Source organism: Phodopus roborovskii, unplaced genomic scaffold (genome assembly GCF_943737965.1).
Source record: "Phodopus roborovskii unplaced genomic scaffold, PHOROB, whole genome shotgun sequence".
Classification (NCBI taxonomy): domain Eukaryota; kingdom Metazoa; phylum Chordata; class Mammalia; order Rodentia; family Cricetidae; genus Phodopus; species Phodopus roborovskii.
Window position 1 is genome coordinate 43,213,669 of NW_026126511.1, and position 14,608 is coordinate 43,228,276.

Consider the following 14,608-nt stretch of genomic DNA (forward strand, 5'->3'; position numbering starts at 1 on the left):
CTTTAATAAATCACAAATAATACACTACTACACATGGTGGTTAGGCATCATCAGACCCATTTTGAAGATAAGGAAACTGAGACTCGTAGGCAAAGCAAAGTGGCTGAATGCCATTCACTGGTTTTCCTCAGTAAGCAAAATGAAATCAGGATTCTACAATGTAGGTTTGCTAATCTGCTTTGCAGGATTTGAGGTTCAGGGAAATTAGTTGATGCCAAGCACAGTAATCATATAAATCTATGCATGTGTGGTCTAGACTGTGAAGTTCAGAGCATGCTAAAGATGCACGTTCTGGAGCTCTCAGACCTGGTACCCTTCCTTGGGGACAGACAGTGATATGTGGTACACACAGACCATTGTGGTGGTTTGATTAGGAACCATCCCCGTAGGCTCATATATCTGAATGCTTAGTCATCAGAGAATGGCACTACTTGGGAAGGACTAAGAGGTGTGGCCTTGTTGGAAAAAGTATGTCCCTGGGGGTGAGTTTTGAGGTTTCAAAAGCCCAAACTAGGCCGTGTCTCCCTCTTCCTTCCTGCTGCCTGCGGATCTGGATGTAGAACTCTCTCAGCTCCCTCTCCAGTACCGTGTCTGCCTGCAGGCCACCACACTTCCCAGATGCTAATGGACTAAACCTCTGAAACTGTAGGCCGGCCCCAGGTCAGTGTTTTCTGTTATAAGATTTGCCATAGTGTCTCTTCACAGCAATAGAAACCCTAAGGCAGACATATATGTGACATGTGAGAGCTGAAAGGGGCCATGGAGAACACATGAGAAGCAGAAGGGAAGAGGCCTTTGTGTGTATGTGTGTTGTCACACATACTTCAGGCCTGCTGAAGTTGCGTCATATCTACCATTTCTCTCCCTTTCCCTGTTTCTTTTCACACAGGATGGCAAAGGGTTCCCATTTGCTCAAGTCTGGGTGGAGAGGACTGATAAGGAGAGAAGTCCCATAGCATGGCAGTTTCGCAGCACAGAGCTATGTGCTCTTTCAAGATGCTCCATGTTCCCTAGTGACCCTGGTTGTTGCTTCTGCTTTGGCCCCTGTCTAATGATTTCTTACCTCCTCTGTTGCAGGTTCTTCTTGTCGTCTCAGAAACTGGCAGAATGGAAGCAGGCAGAAGAGGGATTGATGCTGCTGCATCTGTTGGCACCAAGTCTGGAGGAGCTTGATGTCAGCCACAAAGCCATGGATTTGTTTTCAGAGGAGCAGGAGCCAAAGCAGGCTCCTGGGTAGCAGATGACATAATGGAGAGATGTTTCAGAAAGGCCAGACTAAGGATCTAAGAAATAGGCTGGCAGGAGGGACCTGGAGACTATGGTAATGAGGACAGATTTGGATAAAGGTTGTAGCGGGGCAAGGGACAAAAAGAATGCTCATTTGGAAACATTCAGAGATAAAGAATGGAGAATTGGTGGCTGGTAGAAAATGAGAAGAGGGACCAAGCTGTTACCCAGGACTCCAAAGTGCCCTCACTTTGATGAGGGGCAGTGACAATGGCAGACATTTGCCCAGTAGGGGAGCTCAGGGAGGGAATGGTACAAAGACAGGGTTGCTGAGGGCTGAGCATGTCTTTGTCATGTTGCTTAAAGTCACCCTAACAAAGGGACAGACCTAGGTCTTAGCAGATCCCAGGCCTGTAATCTACAGGAAGGAGCACTGAGCTGTGAGTCAGACCCAGGTGGAAGAGACTCATCACACAGCCCAGCACATGAGCAGCATTGCCGTGAACTCCTGACCTTAGTGCCAGCTGACTTTAAGGATGCTCATGGCTCTGAGGGAAAGAAGCCAAGAGGAAGAGGACCTGGAAGCTGGTGTGGTCCCTGTGTATAGTAGGGACAGGTGACATAACCCTGCCTCTGCTCCCAATAAAACACCCTGAGGACACCTGAGAGCTAGCTGTAGGGTAGAACTTTTTATTTAAAGCAATTGAATAGCATTGCCCCTAGGCGCCCCAGGACATCAGGCCACAAGAAAGCCTCTCAATCTGGCCATTTCCTGTTTCTGGGCTGCTGTTCCAAGTGGACAGCAGAGGGCAGCAGAAGCCTGGCTCCTGGTTGTCCTTTCTGCCACCCACATCCAGCCTCCACCGAGCCATGCTCCCAGGGGTGTCTCCATAGGACGGAAAGGTGCCAGGGGCCCCAGCGTGTCCTGGGTACCCCACAAGTGTCTCAGGTGCTTTCAGGCATCTTGCTTTGGCCAGTTTTTATATCCACCCAAGGAGCAGTCTCAGTTCAGGGTCCACATCCCAAAGGGGGGGGGGGAGTGAGAGGAGATGGCCCAATCTTGAAAAAGCAAGAGCTACCCCAAGAAAGCTTTTCCACCTGTCCCTGTGAGCTGCGACTGAGTTGTAGAAGAAAACTCTAGTAAGAAAAAAAAGGCATACTGCACTGCAAAGAATCCAGTGGCTATTGCCTCTGTTGCTATTATTGCTTCAGGATGAAGGCGCTTTGTCCCCAGGAGGCCAAGGCCATGCTTACTGTCATTATCCTTATTAGCCACATAGGGGGCACACTGGGGTGAGCAGATAAGGTGTCAGTTCTGTAGGCACCCTCCAAGAAGAGCAGCTAGGAGATAGCGGGGAAGCCTGTTTGCTTAGCACCCAGTCTGCACGTGTGTACACTCCCAGACATGTGCATATATGGAAATAGGAGTGTGGCCGGGTATGCACAAATATGTAGCTGAGTATGTCCAACAGTGTCTGTCCACAGGTACACGCAAAAGGAGCATGGTGTGGGCAGGCACACTTAGGAGTGTGGGCATACCTGGAGGGAGGCTCTAACTGCGGATGTTAAACAGGTACACAAACACCTTGGGCATCCACAGGAAAGGCCAGAGGGCTAAGCTGAGAAGAAAAGGCCATGGATGGCCCGCCCATTCCTGCACTCACTGTGTCACTCAGACACACTAGTGAGGGGGCAGTGCATGGGGGCACTGTAGATAAGGGGGCCATTGGTGCACGCAGACGAGAACCTGAACACTGGGTGCCTGGTACATACATAGGTGCCCATTACAGTAATAGGAGTGGCTTCCCTGCTATGCGCCCAGACCCACTTCTGTGGGGGGGGGCACAGATACAGGTTAGCCACAAGTGACTTCACTTGGAGCCACAAGTTGCTCACAGAGGTCTCTACCTAGCATACAGTGGCACCCTAAGGAACCCAAAGCACTTAACTTCCTTCTAGGCACTGAGATCCACCACAACATGTCGGTACACCAGTGTTTGTCCCTTGAAACTAGGGGCCAGGAGCAGCTGGGCATCACCAGCAGGCATGTAGCAGAAGGCCCGAGGGGCCTGTACCGCTAGCTCCTGGAACCGTACAAACTTCTGTCGCCCCTCGTCCCACTGGTAGATCTGCGTGAAGGAGAAGTCACTGCCCAGTGCCAGGTAGCGGTGGCCACCCACCAGGAAGGGCTGTAGGGCCAGCGAACCCCGGGAAGGAAGGGCCTGCACCTCAGAGAACCGGGTACCCTCCCAGCGCAGGATCTTGGAGTCACCGATGTAGCGACTAAGACACAGGTAGCTGTCTCGGCCAGCACGAAAGTGTTTCACAGCCTGGGCATCAGGCACCTGGGTCACCTCTCCCTGAGCCACAAACTGTTTCTGAGAACGACTCCACTGATAGATGACAGGTGCTTGAGAGCTGCTAGACACAATCAAGCGCGGCTTGCCCTCACCATCCACAAACTCCAGGTCAGTGTCACGGTGCCAGGCATGCAGGGCCTGGTGGGAATAGAAGCCATTCTGGTGCCAACGGTAGAGGCTAGTGGCACCTGCCTTGGAGCTGTCAGCCACTGCAAAGTACCAGTCACCGTCGATGCGGAAGGCTTCCAGGTCATTGGGCTTGCGCACGCGTTGTGGGTCGATGTCCTGCAGCTTTGTGAAACGTGTAGTGTTGGGATCCCAGTGGTAAATGTACGAGCCACCGAACAGCTGGGCCACGACTACATAGAGCTGGCCATCCACCACCATTGGCTTGCAGTGCACAGCTGAGGGGCCTGCCAGGACACAAGCATGTAGAATTAGGCAGTGTCAGGCAGCTCCCACCCTTTCCCACCCAAATGGAAGACCAACCTCCAAACATGCCCCACGACTAAGATTTGCCACAGAATTCCACTGCCAGTACAGTCCCACCCAGGACTCTGGGTCCATACTTTATTTTCTTTGTTTGTTTAGTTTGTTGGGACAGGGAAGCCCTGGCTGGCCTGGACTTTATGATGCAGACCAGGCTAGTCTTGAACTAGCAGTGATTTTCTTTCTCTGCCTCCCAAGTGCTGGAATTACAAGTGTGAATCACCATACTCAGCAAGCTTTGTTTTGTTTTGTTTTTCCCTCTGAGGCAGGTTCTAGCTATACAGTCAAGTCTGGTTTTGAATTCTTCCTATTCTCACCTTCACCTCTCAAATGCTGGGATTGTGTGTGTGAACCATCATTAGCCCAGGACTTTGTACATTCGAGGCAAGCACTCTACCCACTAAGCTTCATCCCTAGCTCTCAGGATTGAATTGGTATATTTATTGTTTGAAACGGAGTCTCTCTATTATGTATCGCTAGTTGGCCTTAAACTCACAGAGATCCACCTTCTTTTCCTCCCAAGTGCTGGGATGAAAGGCATGCATTCTATAGATACTATTTTGTAGACACTAGCCTTCCTCAAACTCAGTAAAACCTTAGGGGGCAGGAACCATTTTCCACCCATCCTTCTTCCTTTAGGAACTGACTGGAGTCGGGCAACAGAGCCTCCTGTCAGCTTCCCCGGGACAGGACCAGCCTAGGCAGGTCATACGTGGCTACCTGGAATTTTATCATAGTCTCGAAGCTGTCGTTCCACATAGTCCCACTTCAGGATGGTGCAGGCGCTGGCACCCGGCTGGGCCAGAGCCAAATAGAGGTCACTGGAGTAAAGGAAGGGCTCTGCTGACACTGCCGGGAAGGACAGTGTCTGGTAGAGGACAAAATCTGCAGGGACGAGAGGTACAGGTGGGCGAATCAACACCGAGGGAAAAGGCACCGGCCCACTGGGTGGTAGTGGGGGCCCACTGGGTGGTAGTGGGGGCCCACTGGGTGGTAGTGGGGGCCCACTGGGTGGTAGTGGGGGCCTGGCTGTAGAAGCTGGGTGTGCCCAGTGGGGTGACCTTCAGTCGGAGCTGAGGCCCATCCTACCGGTGGTGATGCAGTCAAATTCCCGAAGAGGCAAGTCTTGCACCTTGTGCTCCTGGAAGCGGGGTGGGCTGGCGCAGTAGACGGGGGCCACAGTGGTGTTGGTGTGTGCCAGCCACTCCACCAGCCATTTCACCTTGCAGTCACAGTTAAGTGCATTGCCCCGGAGGTCTCTGGATTATGAGGGTAGGGCACAGAGGGGCAGGCCCTCAGCTGCTCTGCCCACCAGCCCATCTGGCTTTCAGAAGCTGCTGTGGACTGCTCACAAATAGCTTGGTTGGGCACAGCTCCTGCAGCACAGGCATAGTCAGAGGCGTGCTGGTTGAGCCTAAGCCCTGCTTGCTTACCTACCTACAGGTACCTTTGTTTTGTTTTTGTTTTTAAAATTTTTGTAATTCTTGGGATCGGAACCTTGCATGTTCTAGGCAAGTGCTCTAAATCATCAGTCCTAAACTTACTTTTTAATCAGAAGACAAAATTTTGATCCTCTTGCTGAGCCCCCTGAGCATCTGGGATTACAGGCCTGCAAAGCTGACCCTGGTGGCCAAGCACCTTATGCAGTGGCCACTGCATGTTGCTTCCCTGTTCCTCCAAACTTGACAGAATTCAAGAGCTCTCCTCTTCTTTTATTTTTGTATAAATAATGGCAAATGACTGCAGATATGCTAGAGTTTTTTAATTAATTTAAATCAAACGCGCGCGCGCGCGCGCGCGCGCACACACACACACACACACATTTACCATACACATCTAACGTGCATTTGAGAGGGCAATGGGGACTTGAAGAGCCCCAATTTGGAGGGCTCTTAGCTATAGCTAACTTGACTTCACCTTCTCAAAGTCCCCAAACCTAAACCCTCCTAGTCTCTGATCACCCTAATTCTCACTCCCATTCTATTCCCTCCAGGGGTTTGCCCTCTGTGACATTGTGGGAAGACTCAGAATTCAGGCCTTACAAGTCACTCAGGATGTCCAAGGGACGAAAGATGTCTCTGGGCAATGTCTGCAGGTTATTGTTGGCCAGTGAGCTGCAAGAAAGACCCTGGAGTCATCTAAAGACCATGACCAAATCCAGAGGACACACAGGTTTCAGTCCCACGTGGGCATAGGTATCAGATACTCACAGGTGTGTCAAGGACTTGAGTCCTCTAAAAGTAAACTTGGAGAGTGCCCAGATGTCATTGTTCTCTATGAAGCTGGAGAAATAAGAACCAGCCTCAGTTGCTACTCAGGGTCAAAGACCCCCCCCAGGAGTGATTTCCTTACATCTGAGGCCAGACCCCAGCACAGGAGCCAGAGACATCACCCCCGTAGTGGTAGGGTATTAGGCAGGAGACAGGGGCATGGTTGCAATGACCTTCTCCCCCCCCCCCCAGCCTTCTCATTCATTCCCCTCTCAGCCCACTCAGCCCTGGGCTCCCTCCTACTACCCTGCCCTTGACCCTTCCCTCCCACACACAGGTACTGCAGGTGCGACAGTCCTATGAAGGCATTGTCTCCAATGAGCGTGAACTTGTTGGAGTTGAGTAACCTGGGGAGACAAAGGTAGAATTAGAACTTGCAAGGGTGTGCCTGCTGCCCGTGCCCACTGCCCCACCCTTGAGCTTTCTCAAGATCTGGCTGCCCTTCCTCCATACCCCAGGACTCCTGGACAGCAACACCAGGTGTGAATTATTTCCATACCACAAGCTCCCTGTTTGCTCCTAAATACAGCGGGGAGTCAATGTTGTCCTGCCAAGTTGGCTCCTGGCTCACCTCCATAACATCTCCTGTCCCTGTCTTCTCACCCTTCCCCAACCCACTCTAGCCCCGCACAGACCGCTGTCCACCATGCCTCCTAAACTCTGATCCCGAGAGTCACCTGTATCTAAAGTGATGCTCCCCCCTCCCCCCGTGTGTTCAGTCTTTGGCACTGGCCCAAGCCATTACACCCAATTCCCTAGAGTCCCCAGAGAAGCCAAATCTGTGTTCTGCATCCCACGTTCTTGGCATTGTATGTGCAGTTCCCTGCTGCCTGGACTCCTGACCCCTCGTCACCCCACCTTATGCAGCACAGTCTACCAGGGCATCCGCGTTTTCAAATACTTCTCCCACCTACTCTCAGACAAGCTCAGCATCTATCTGGTTCTATCATGTTCCCGCCCGCCCTTCCGCAAAGCCATCCATACAGGAACTGTAACAGTGGCAGGTGGGAGAAGGCTCCATCTTGGATCTCTGAGAAAGCAGCATTCACCAGGGTCCTGCAAGAAACACATGAGTCAATACTGTGTAAGTGTCTGAAGGACCTGTACTGAGTACAGAGGCAGACAGGGCAGTGGCTTTGCTCTCAGCAGCCCAAGCCCCCACCCACATCTTTCTTTTCTTTCCAAATTCAATGCCCTCCTTCACCATTCTCTGGGGCTGCCTCCAGGGGCACTAGTGGCCCCAGGCTCACCTTCCTTTTCAGCCAACAGCAGGTTCCATTACCAGCATCATCTCCATTAACAACACCCACAGTGTGATGGTGCTGCTGAGCGAAGGGGCAGCAAGATGAAGGACCTGGCAGCCTCTCTAGCCCCACAGGCAAGGGGTGGGGGTCATGGGCCAGTCGCTGCAAGTGAGGCTAGCCCAGCTGTGTGCAGACCCAGTGGCAGGAGTCTGGCTCATGCCAACGTACCACGAAGGCAATCTCACTTGTCATCCCTCCCCCTGATGCCATCAGTCTTCCTGCTTTCTGTCCTTGGTGTGACCTCACAGGGAGGGGCCACCATGCTCCTGTAGACACTGCCTCCAACCCACACATAGTAGGTCTCATTACACTAATGGTGGTGATGATTCATTCTTGGCCATGAACTCTGGTTTTCCCAAGCTATGGCTGCTCTGTGACTGCAGGGCTCCCTGCAGACTGGGGCCTGGAAGTCCCTGGGGGGTGCTCCAGGTCTGCAACCCCTGAAGAGAGAGGAGCAGGGTTTCTCTCTTCCAGAGCCCTTCCTGCCCTCCTTCCCTTCCCTACCCCCAAGGCTAGGTACACACTCACAGGGAGATGACCTCTGAAGGCAGGTTCTTGGGCACTGCCTTAGAGTCCACGCAGAAGGCGGTGTCCCTGGTGCAGGAGCAGCTGGGTGGACAGGGGGGCGTCTTAGGAGGCCGCTTGGCACTGGCTTGAAGCATTAGGCAAAAACCCAGCGTGGATAACACCAGTAGCCTGCGCCCAGGGCCCAGCCTGGCTCCTAACCCGGCCATGCCTCCTGCAGGGTCTTCCCCACACCGGCCTGCCGGCGCCCCGCTGCTCCCTGCAGGATGTTCTGCTCCTCTCGGGAGCTTCCACCTCCGGCTGGGCTGCGGCAGCTCTGGGCCACCCGCACTCTAGGCACCACCTATTCCTCCTGACCTCAGGCGCTGGCTGCAGTCCTTTCAGCTCGGAAGCGCTGCGCGGAACTGGGACCGCAACTACCGGCTGCCGGGGCTGGTGGACGCGGACTGCGGCGCGGGCGGCGGGGGCGCGCGCGGGGGCGGAGCGGGGAGGCCCAAGCCGGGTGCCCGCGGGAGAGCAGCCAAAGGATGGAGTGGTTGCACCCGTCTGTCCGCAGCGTGCCCTACCAGGCCACCAGCCTCTGTGTCTGATCTCCAGGGTTGTGCATGTAGCGAGTGCATTTGTATAAGAATGTGCAAGGGCACGGTGGTGCACATGGATCCGTGGACCTTTGTGCACCTGTCTGTATGCCTTGGCTGTGAGGGGGCATAGAATTCAGGGGTATGTCGCAAGTGACTCATGTACATCCAGATTGGCATGAGAGATCAGGAGCTAGAGGGTGCAGAGCGTGTTTTCATCAGCTGAGGAACAGAGTGTGCCTTTGTGCCTGTGAGCTGAAAAGAGAAAGGTAGCCACTGGAGCTGGAGTGGGAAGTGTGGCATCCGGGAACGTTTCACACCGCACAACCACAGTCAGAGGGAGCTGGTTGCACCTTGGGTGTGTGCCAGTTCAGGTCTTTGCTTTATCAACAAGGAAACTGAGGCCACAAGAAAAGGAAAGGAAGCCAAACTTCATATCTCTACTGTGTACTTGGCATGGTTAATTGGCTGGCCCTTTGGAGGGAAGGGACATTAATTCCCTTCTACAGATAAGGAAAAGTGTAGCCCTAGGCCCAGAAGTCCAACTTCAAGTTCACAGCAATCCTTCTATGCCAGTGCTCTTCAAAGGGTAAAGCTCCTTGAGAACCTTCTATGGAGTCTTTGAGGTCACCATACTTTACCTAAGAAGAACTTTATTTGTCTTTTTCACTTCCATGTTGTCATAAAAGTACTCTGGAATTTTCCAGAGCTACATGGAAAGTCTTTTACGAAACCTCAGACTAAGGAGATTTACAAAAATATAACAGCAACACTTCTTTCTACATCTATTTTTGTTTTAAAAGCCAAAGGCATCTGGGTTGGCAAGATGGCTCAGCAGGTTGTCATCAAGCCTGATGACCTGAGTTCAATCCCCAGGACTCACACAGTGGAATTGTGAAAGTTATTCTCTGACCTCCACAAGCGCACCAAGGCATGCCGATGCTTCCCTAAAAAAATAAATAAATAAATAAATAAATAAATAAAGGATGCTTTTTTTTTTTTTTTTTTTTTTTTTTTTTTCTGAGACAGGGTTTCTCTGTGTAGTTTTGTAGGACCAGGCTGGCCTCGAACTCACAGAGATCCGCCTGCCTCTGTCTCCTGAGTGCTGGGATTAAAGGCGTGAGCCACCACCACCTGGCTTTTGTAATAATTTTTGTTAAAGATGTAGATAAACATCAGGGTATATAGTTCAGGGGCCCTGGGTTCCAGGCCCCAGTTCAGTTGTTAGAGTGTTTGGCATTAACCTCCAGCAGCTCTTTTTTTTTTTTTTTTTTTTTTTTTTGGTATATACATGCATGTCTGTAATCCCAGCACTTGGCAGGTAAGAAAAACAGAAGCTCAAGGTTATCCTCAGTTATACATCAACTTTGAGACTAGCCTGGGATACTTGGGACCTTGTCTCAAAAGCAAAACAAAGAGGTGTGTGAACCAACTAGGCATAGTGGTGCATGCATGTATTCAAACACTCTAGAGCAGTGGTTCTTAACTTTCCTAATGCTGCAACCCTTTAATACAGTTCTTCATGTTGTAGTGATCCCCAAACCATAAAATTATTTTTGTTGTTACTTCATATATGTAATTTTGCTACTGTTATGAATCACAATGCAAATATCTGACATACAGGATCTCTGATAACCCCTGTAAAAGTGCCATTCAACCCCCTAGGGGGACCGTTAGGTTGAGAACTACATTCTAGAGGGAGGCTAAGGTAAGATGATCAAGAGTTCTAGGCCAGCCTAGAACCCCACCTAAGAAAAAAAAAGCATCTTTCCCAACTGTCCCAGCTTTAGCCATCAGGGGGAATCCCTGCTCTGAGTTAACGGCCCCCTTCTTGCAGACTGGGATACTTCTGGCTTTTGACACTCACTGGCCTCTGCTGGTCTAGTCGCCTAGGCTGCCCTGTGTATGCCAGCTTGAGGGAAAGGAGCAAGGAGGGGTAGGGAGGATGGTTGGGGCAGCTGGACAGCCATCCCCACTCGTCCCAGGCACGGCTTTGCCCAGCACACAAAGGGCAGAGTGAATCTTGTCCTGGATCATGCAGCTGAGGGGCTGGGAGCAGGAAAGGGATAGTGGTTTTCCACTGCCTGCAGTGACAGTTTCACAGAGGGCAACCCAGAGATAAGGGGGAGGAGTTTGGATCATAGGCTTAGCTAGTGAGAGGCACCCTGTGGATGAAGTAGATGATAGTGATGACGATTGGCCTTTCATATCCATGAAGTCATTGGAGTGTCAGGACAGCTTTGTCAGGGGGAGAAGACAGGTGGTAACAGTCCCATTTCAGAGATGAACACAGTAAACTTTAGAAAAGCAGTACTCCCTTTGGGTTCCAGAGCTTCCAGGGGGAACACAGATCTCAGCCACCAAAGGACTTAGAGAAGGAGCCTCCTTGTGTTGAGTAACTGTCTTGTGGTTGCATATGATCACATGTGTGGCATGTGCATGTTCCTTCCCCTGTGACAGATTCACAAAAGATTGGCTGACAATCTTCCTCCCACCTTTCATATAGCTGATCCCTGTTAACACTGTGTGTGCTAAACGGGGTGAATTGTGGGGACCATTGAAAGGGTTTGAGAGTCTGGAGCTAGGATAGAGGGGTCACAGAGCAGGTGCCATTGACTCTTGGCCTTTTAGGGTGAATGGTATGCACAGTGAGGATCAGCTTCAGTGAAAGCAAGCGAACAAAGGAGGGTGTACCCCAGGGCTGGCCTGGCTACCTCTGTCCAGCTGAAGAGACAGCTTCCCTCCTTCTCCAATCTGCCCCAATCATCTCTTCCTCTCCAAGGAACCCAAGACCCCTACCAGCTATTGAGAAACATCTGAAATTCCTGACAGCATCTTCCCCCAGTCCCCAAACAGACAAATCAAGTTGATGCTATTGTTTTAAAGTCATAAAGCTGTGAGAGCCCAGCCTAAGGGCAGCCTACAGGGGAGACTGAGGACCTGAGAGAAAACAGAGCCCTTCTCTCCACACTTAGTGATGATCGCAAGCCCCAACTGTAGCTCCTGTTCAGGATAAGTACCATAAACTGGACACTGCGGCCCCTCGAGATGCCCACAGGGACCCCGAGATGCCTGCAGTTCTTGGCTCTCCTGTTGGCCTGCTGCCCACTTGGCTCAGGCCCAGTGTGTGTGAGTCAGCCATCAATCTCAAGGTTTCCAGGACAACCCAGGGTAGGAGTGAGAGCCTGGGGGATGGGCAGGGAGGTGGGCAGTGCAGCTCAGCTGTCTTTTACATCTGTCACCTGCACATAGCCCAGGGGAGAGGACACTGGCTTTCCTCTCTCCCTCCTCTCAGCCCTCCCCTTCTTCAACTCATTCTAAGACACTTTGCCGAGCCATGGGAGGCTTAGGCAAATATTTAAGGGGGCAGTTAGAGGGGCAAGGAGGATGGTGGGAGCAAACATTTCCTTCCTTCTCCTCTCCACTAAGTGCTCAGGAGCTCTCATCCTAAATGCCAGGCTGTTGTACAACCTTGAGACTGAGGCCCTCCAGCAGGAGAGGGGAGGGATCCTTGGGGGGCAGGGGCAGTTGCCAGGGCTGGAGAGAAAGGGGCCAGCTCATGATCATGCAAGGGCAAGGTGCTAAGGAGCCTGGGACATAGGCTAGGAAGAGATGATATTTCAAAGTCGAGTACTGCTGTCTGTCTGCATCTTTAAGTATGGCCTTCACCAATTCGACAGTACATGGAGCTGAGCATTGTGGCACACGCCTGGAATCTTGCACCCAGGAAACTAAGCCAAGAGAATTGCCACCAGTTCCAGGCCCACTTGGGTAGAAAATAAGGCTGTCTCAAAATAACAAGAGATTGGAGAGATGGATCTTGCAGAAGAGTCCAATACCCCACACTCAAGTCAGGCAGTTTACAATGCTCTGTGATTCCATGCTCAGGCAATCTAACATTCTTTTCTTTAAGATTTATTTATTTACTATATATATAACATTAGGCCTGCATGTATCCCTGAAGGCCAGAAAAGGACACCAGAACTCATTATAGATGGTTGTGAGCCCCCATGTGGTTGCCGGGAACTGAACTCAGGACCTCTGGAAGAACAGTCAGTGCTCCCAACCTCTGAGCCATTTTCTCCAGCCCTCTAACTTATTCTTAGGCCCTCCACAGGCACGGCATGCACTTGGTGCACAGATATGCATGCAAGCAAAACACAGATCTCAAAAACAATTTCTTGGGAAAGATTTAACATTTTTTCATGTTTTTAGTTTTGATACTGTATATGGATGTTTCCAAGACTGACCATTTGGCACTGGAAAACAATTGGTATGCTCTTCTCTGGGGAAGACCATCTCTTTGATCATCCCCCCACCCCCAGCTTTCCTCAGTTGCCTGTATTTCTTTGTGTAGGACTGAAGCCTTGTGGGCTTTTCCCATCCAATTTGGTACATAGGTGGTGTCATCCTTGTTCAACTCCTGTTTGGGTGGTGATGTTGGTGAGACTTTATGTGTGTAGCATCTGATGTTACTAGGAAACAAAGTCTCACAGCAAATTCCCTGATCCTGATTCTCTGCTCCTTACAATCCTTCTGTCTCCTCTTCTACAATGTCCTTGAGCATTGTGTGTGAAGTGTTTTTGTAGATGCATCCATTAGGATCAGGCTTCATGACTGCATTCTGATTGGTTGTGGTTTTCGGTAGTGGTTGCCATCTGTTGAAAAGAGAAGTTTCCCTGCTGAGGGGGGAGGTCTACACTTACCTGTGGGTGTAAGGACAATGTTTTAGAGTGTTGTCAGGGATTGTGCTGGTTTATTAATTTCGTGGTTGTAGATTCTCCTTCAATAACCATGACTTCACTGAGTAGTTAGCTGGGTTTCCAGTTCCAGGCATGGATTCTCTCTTGTGGAGGGTGTCTGAAGTTAAAGTAGAGAGCTGTTGGTTACTCAAAGGCAATTTTTTACAGTGTACGTGAGAGTATGCATATGTATGTAACTCCTATAGTATATTTTGTATAAGGGACTTGCATGTCTGTGGATTTGGCATGTCCACGGGGAGCCCTGAAAACAATCTCGAGATATTAAGGGGCAGCTGTGTAGAAGAACAAGGGTTTCAGGTCAACACATAGAAGTTCTGGGCTCCGGCTTACACATTCATAAAAGTTGAGAGGTGCAAAGATGCTTCAAGACCACCTGGCCAACAACTAAAAGGCAATTGGAGGGACTAGAGAGAAGGCTCGGTGGTTACAAGCATTGGCTACTTTCAGAGTATCCAGGTTTGATACCCAGCACCCACATGGAAGCTCACAACTCTCTGTGACTCCGGTCCCAGTGGATCTGATGTCCTTTTCTGGCCTTCAAGGGTACTAGGCATGCAGGTGGTACACAGATAAACATGCAAGCAAAACACCACACACATAAAAATAAATAAATCTTTAAAGGGGAATTGAAGGCCTGTAGCCAAGGCCATGTTGAAAGGGTACAGCCAATCCTAAGTCACTGGTAGATATGATTTAGTACCCCAAGCAACAGGAGAGAATTTGGGGAAAGAGAGAAGGGAGGGACAGAGGAGGAGAAAGTCATGAAAGTGAATGGGATTTGGTTAAATCACATTGGGCAAATTTAGAAGATATAAAAAGGAGGTCAGAAGGGTAGATAGAGTGGCAGAAGGGCAGAGGTGACTGATTGGTACCACATTCAGCCCTTGGCTTAAGAAAATGTCTGGGGATGTAGCCCAGAGGGAAACGGCTTCCCAAGTGTGCTCATGACCCTAAGTTTGATCCTCAGCACTGGAAGGCAAAAAGTAAGGCCTGGAATAAGCCCTCAGAGCATTCAATTCACAGACAAGCCCAGAGCATGGAGTGAAACAGGAGCCATCACCCAGTAGTGTGGAAGGCTGGGTAAAGAGGAAT

The 14,608-nt window shown here is 50.7% G+C and overlaps 2 protein-coding genes across 2 annotated transcripts in view; both read right to left on the minus strand.

The window, feature by feature from the left end:
- Positions 1-14,608, minus strand: part of Reep4 (receptor accessory protein 4) — an 816,909-nt gene that overhangs the window by 9,408 nt on the left and 792,893 nt on the right. The window lies entirely within an intron of this gene.
- Lgi3 (leucine rich repeat LGI family member 3) lies at positions 1,898-8,658 on the minus strand. Its single transcript, XM_051195425.1, has 8 exons — positions 8,179-8,658; positions 7,331-7,402; positions 6,622-6,693; positions 6,287-6,358; positions 6,119-6,190; positions 5,166-5,335; positions 4,797-4,961; positions 1,898-4,000 (listed from the first exon to the last, which is right to left on the minus strand). Exons 1-8 carry the CDS (start codon positions 8,382-8,384, stop codon positions 3,183-3,185), a joined length of 1,647 nt encoding a protein of 548 aa, XP_051051382.1. The 5' UTR covers positions 8,385-8,658; the 3' UTR covers positions 1,898-3,182.

Bases quoted from the DNA above. Each gene is read 5' to 3' on its own strand.
- Lgi3 (XM_051195425.1), bottom strand. From the start codon at position 8,384: ATGGCCGGGTTAGGAGCCAGGCTGGGCCCTGGGCGCAGGCTACTGGTG. The intron at 7,403-8,178 runs GTGAGTGTGTAC...TGTTTCTTGCAG, and splicing joins CCTTCAGAGGTCATCTCCCT to GACCCTGGTGAATGCTGCTT. The intron at 6,694-7,330 runs GTATGGATGGCT...TTGTCTCCCCAG, and splicing joins CTGCCACTGTTACAGTTCCT to GTTACTCAACTCCAACAAGT.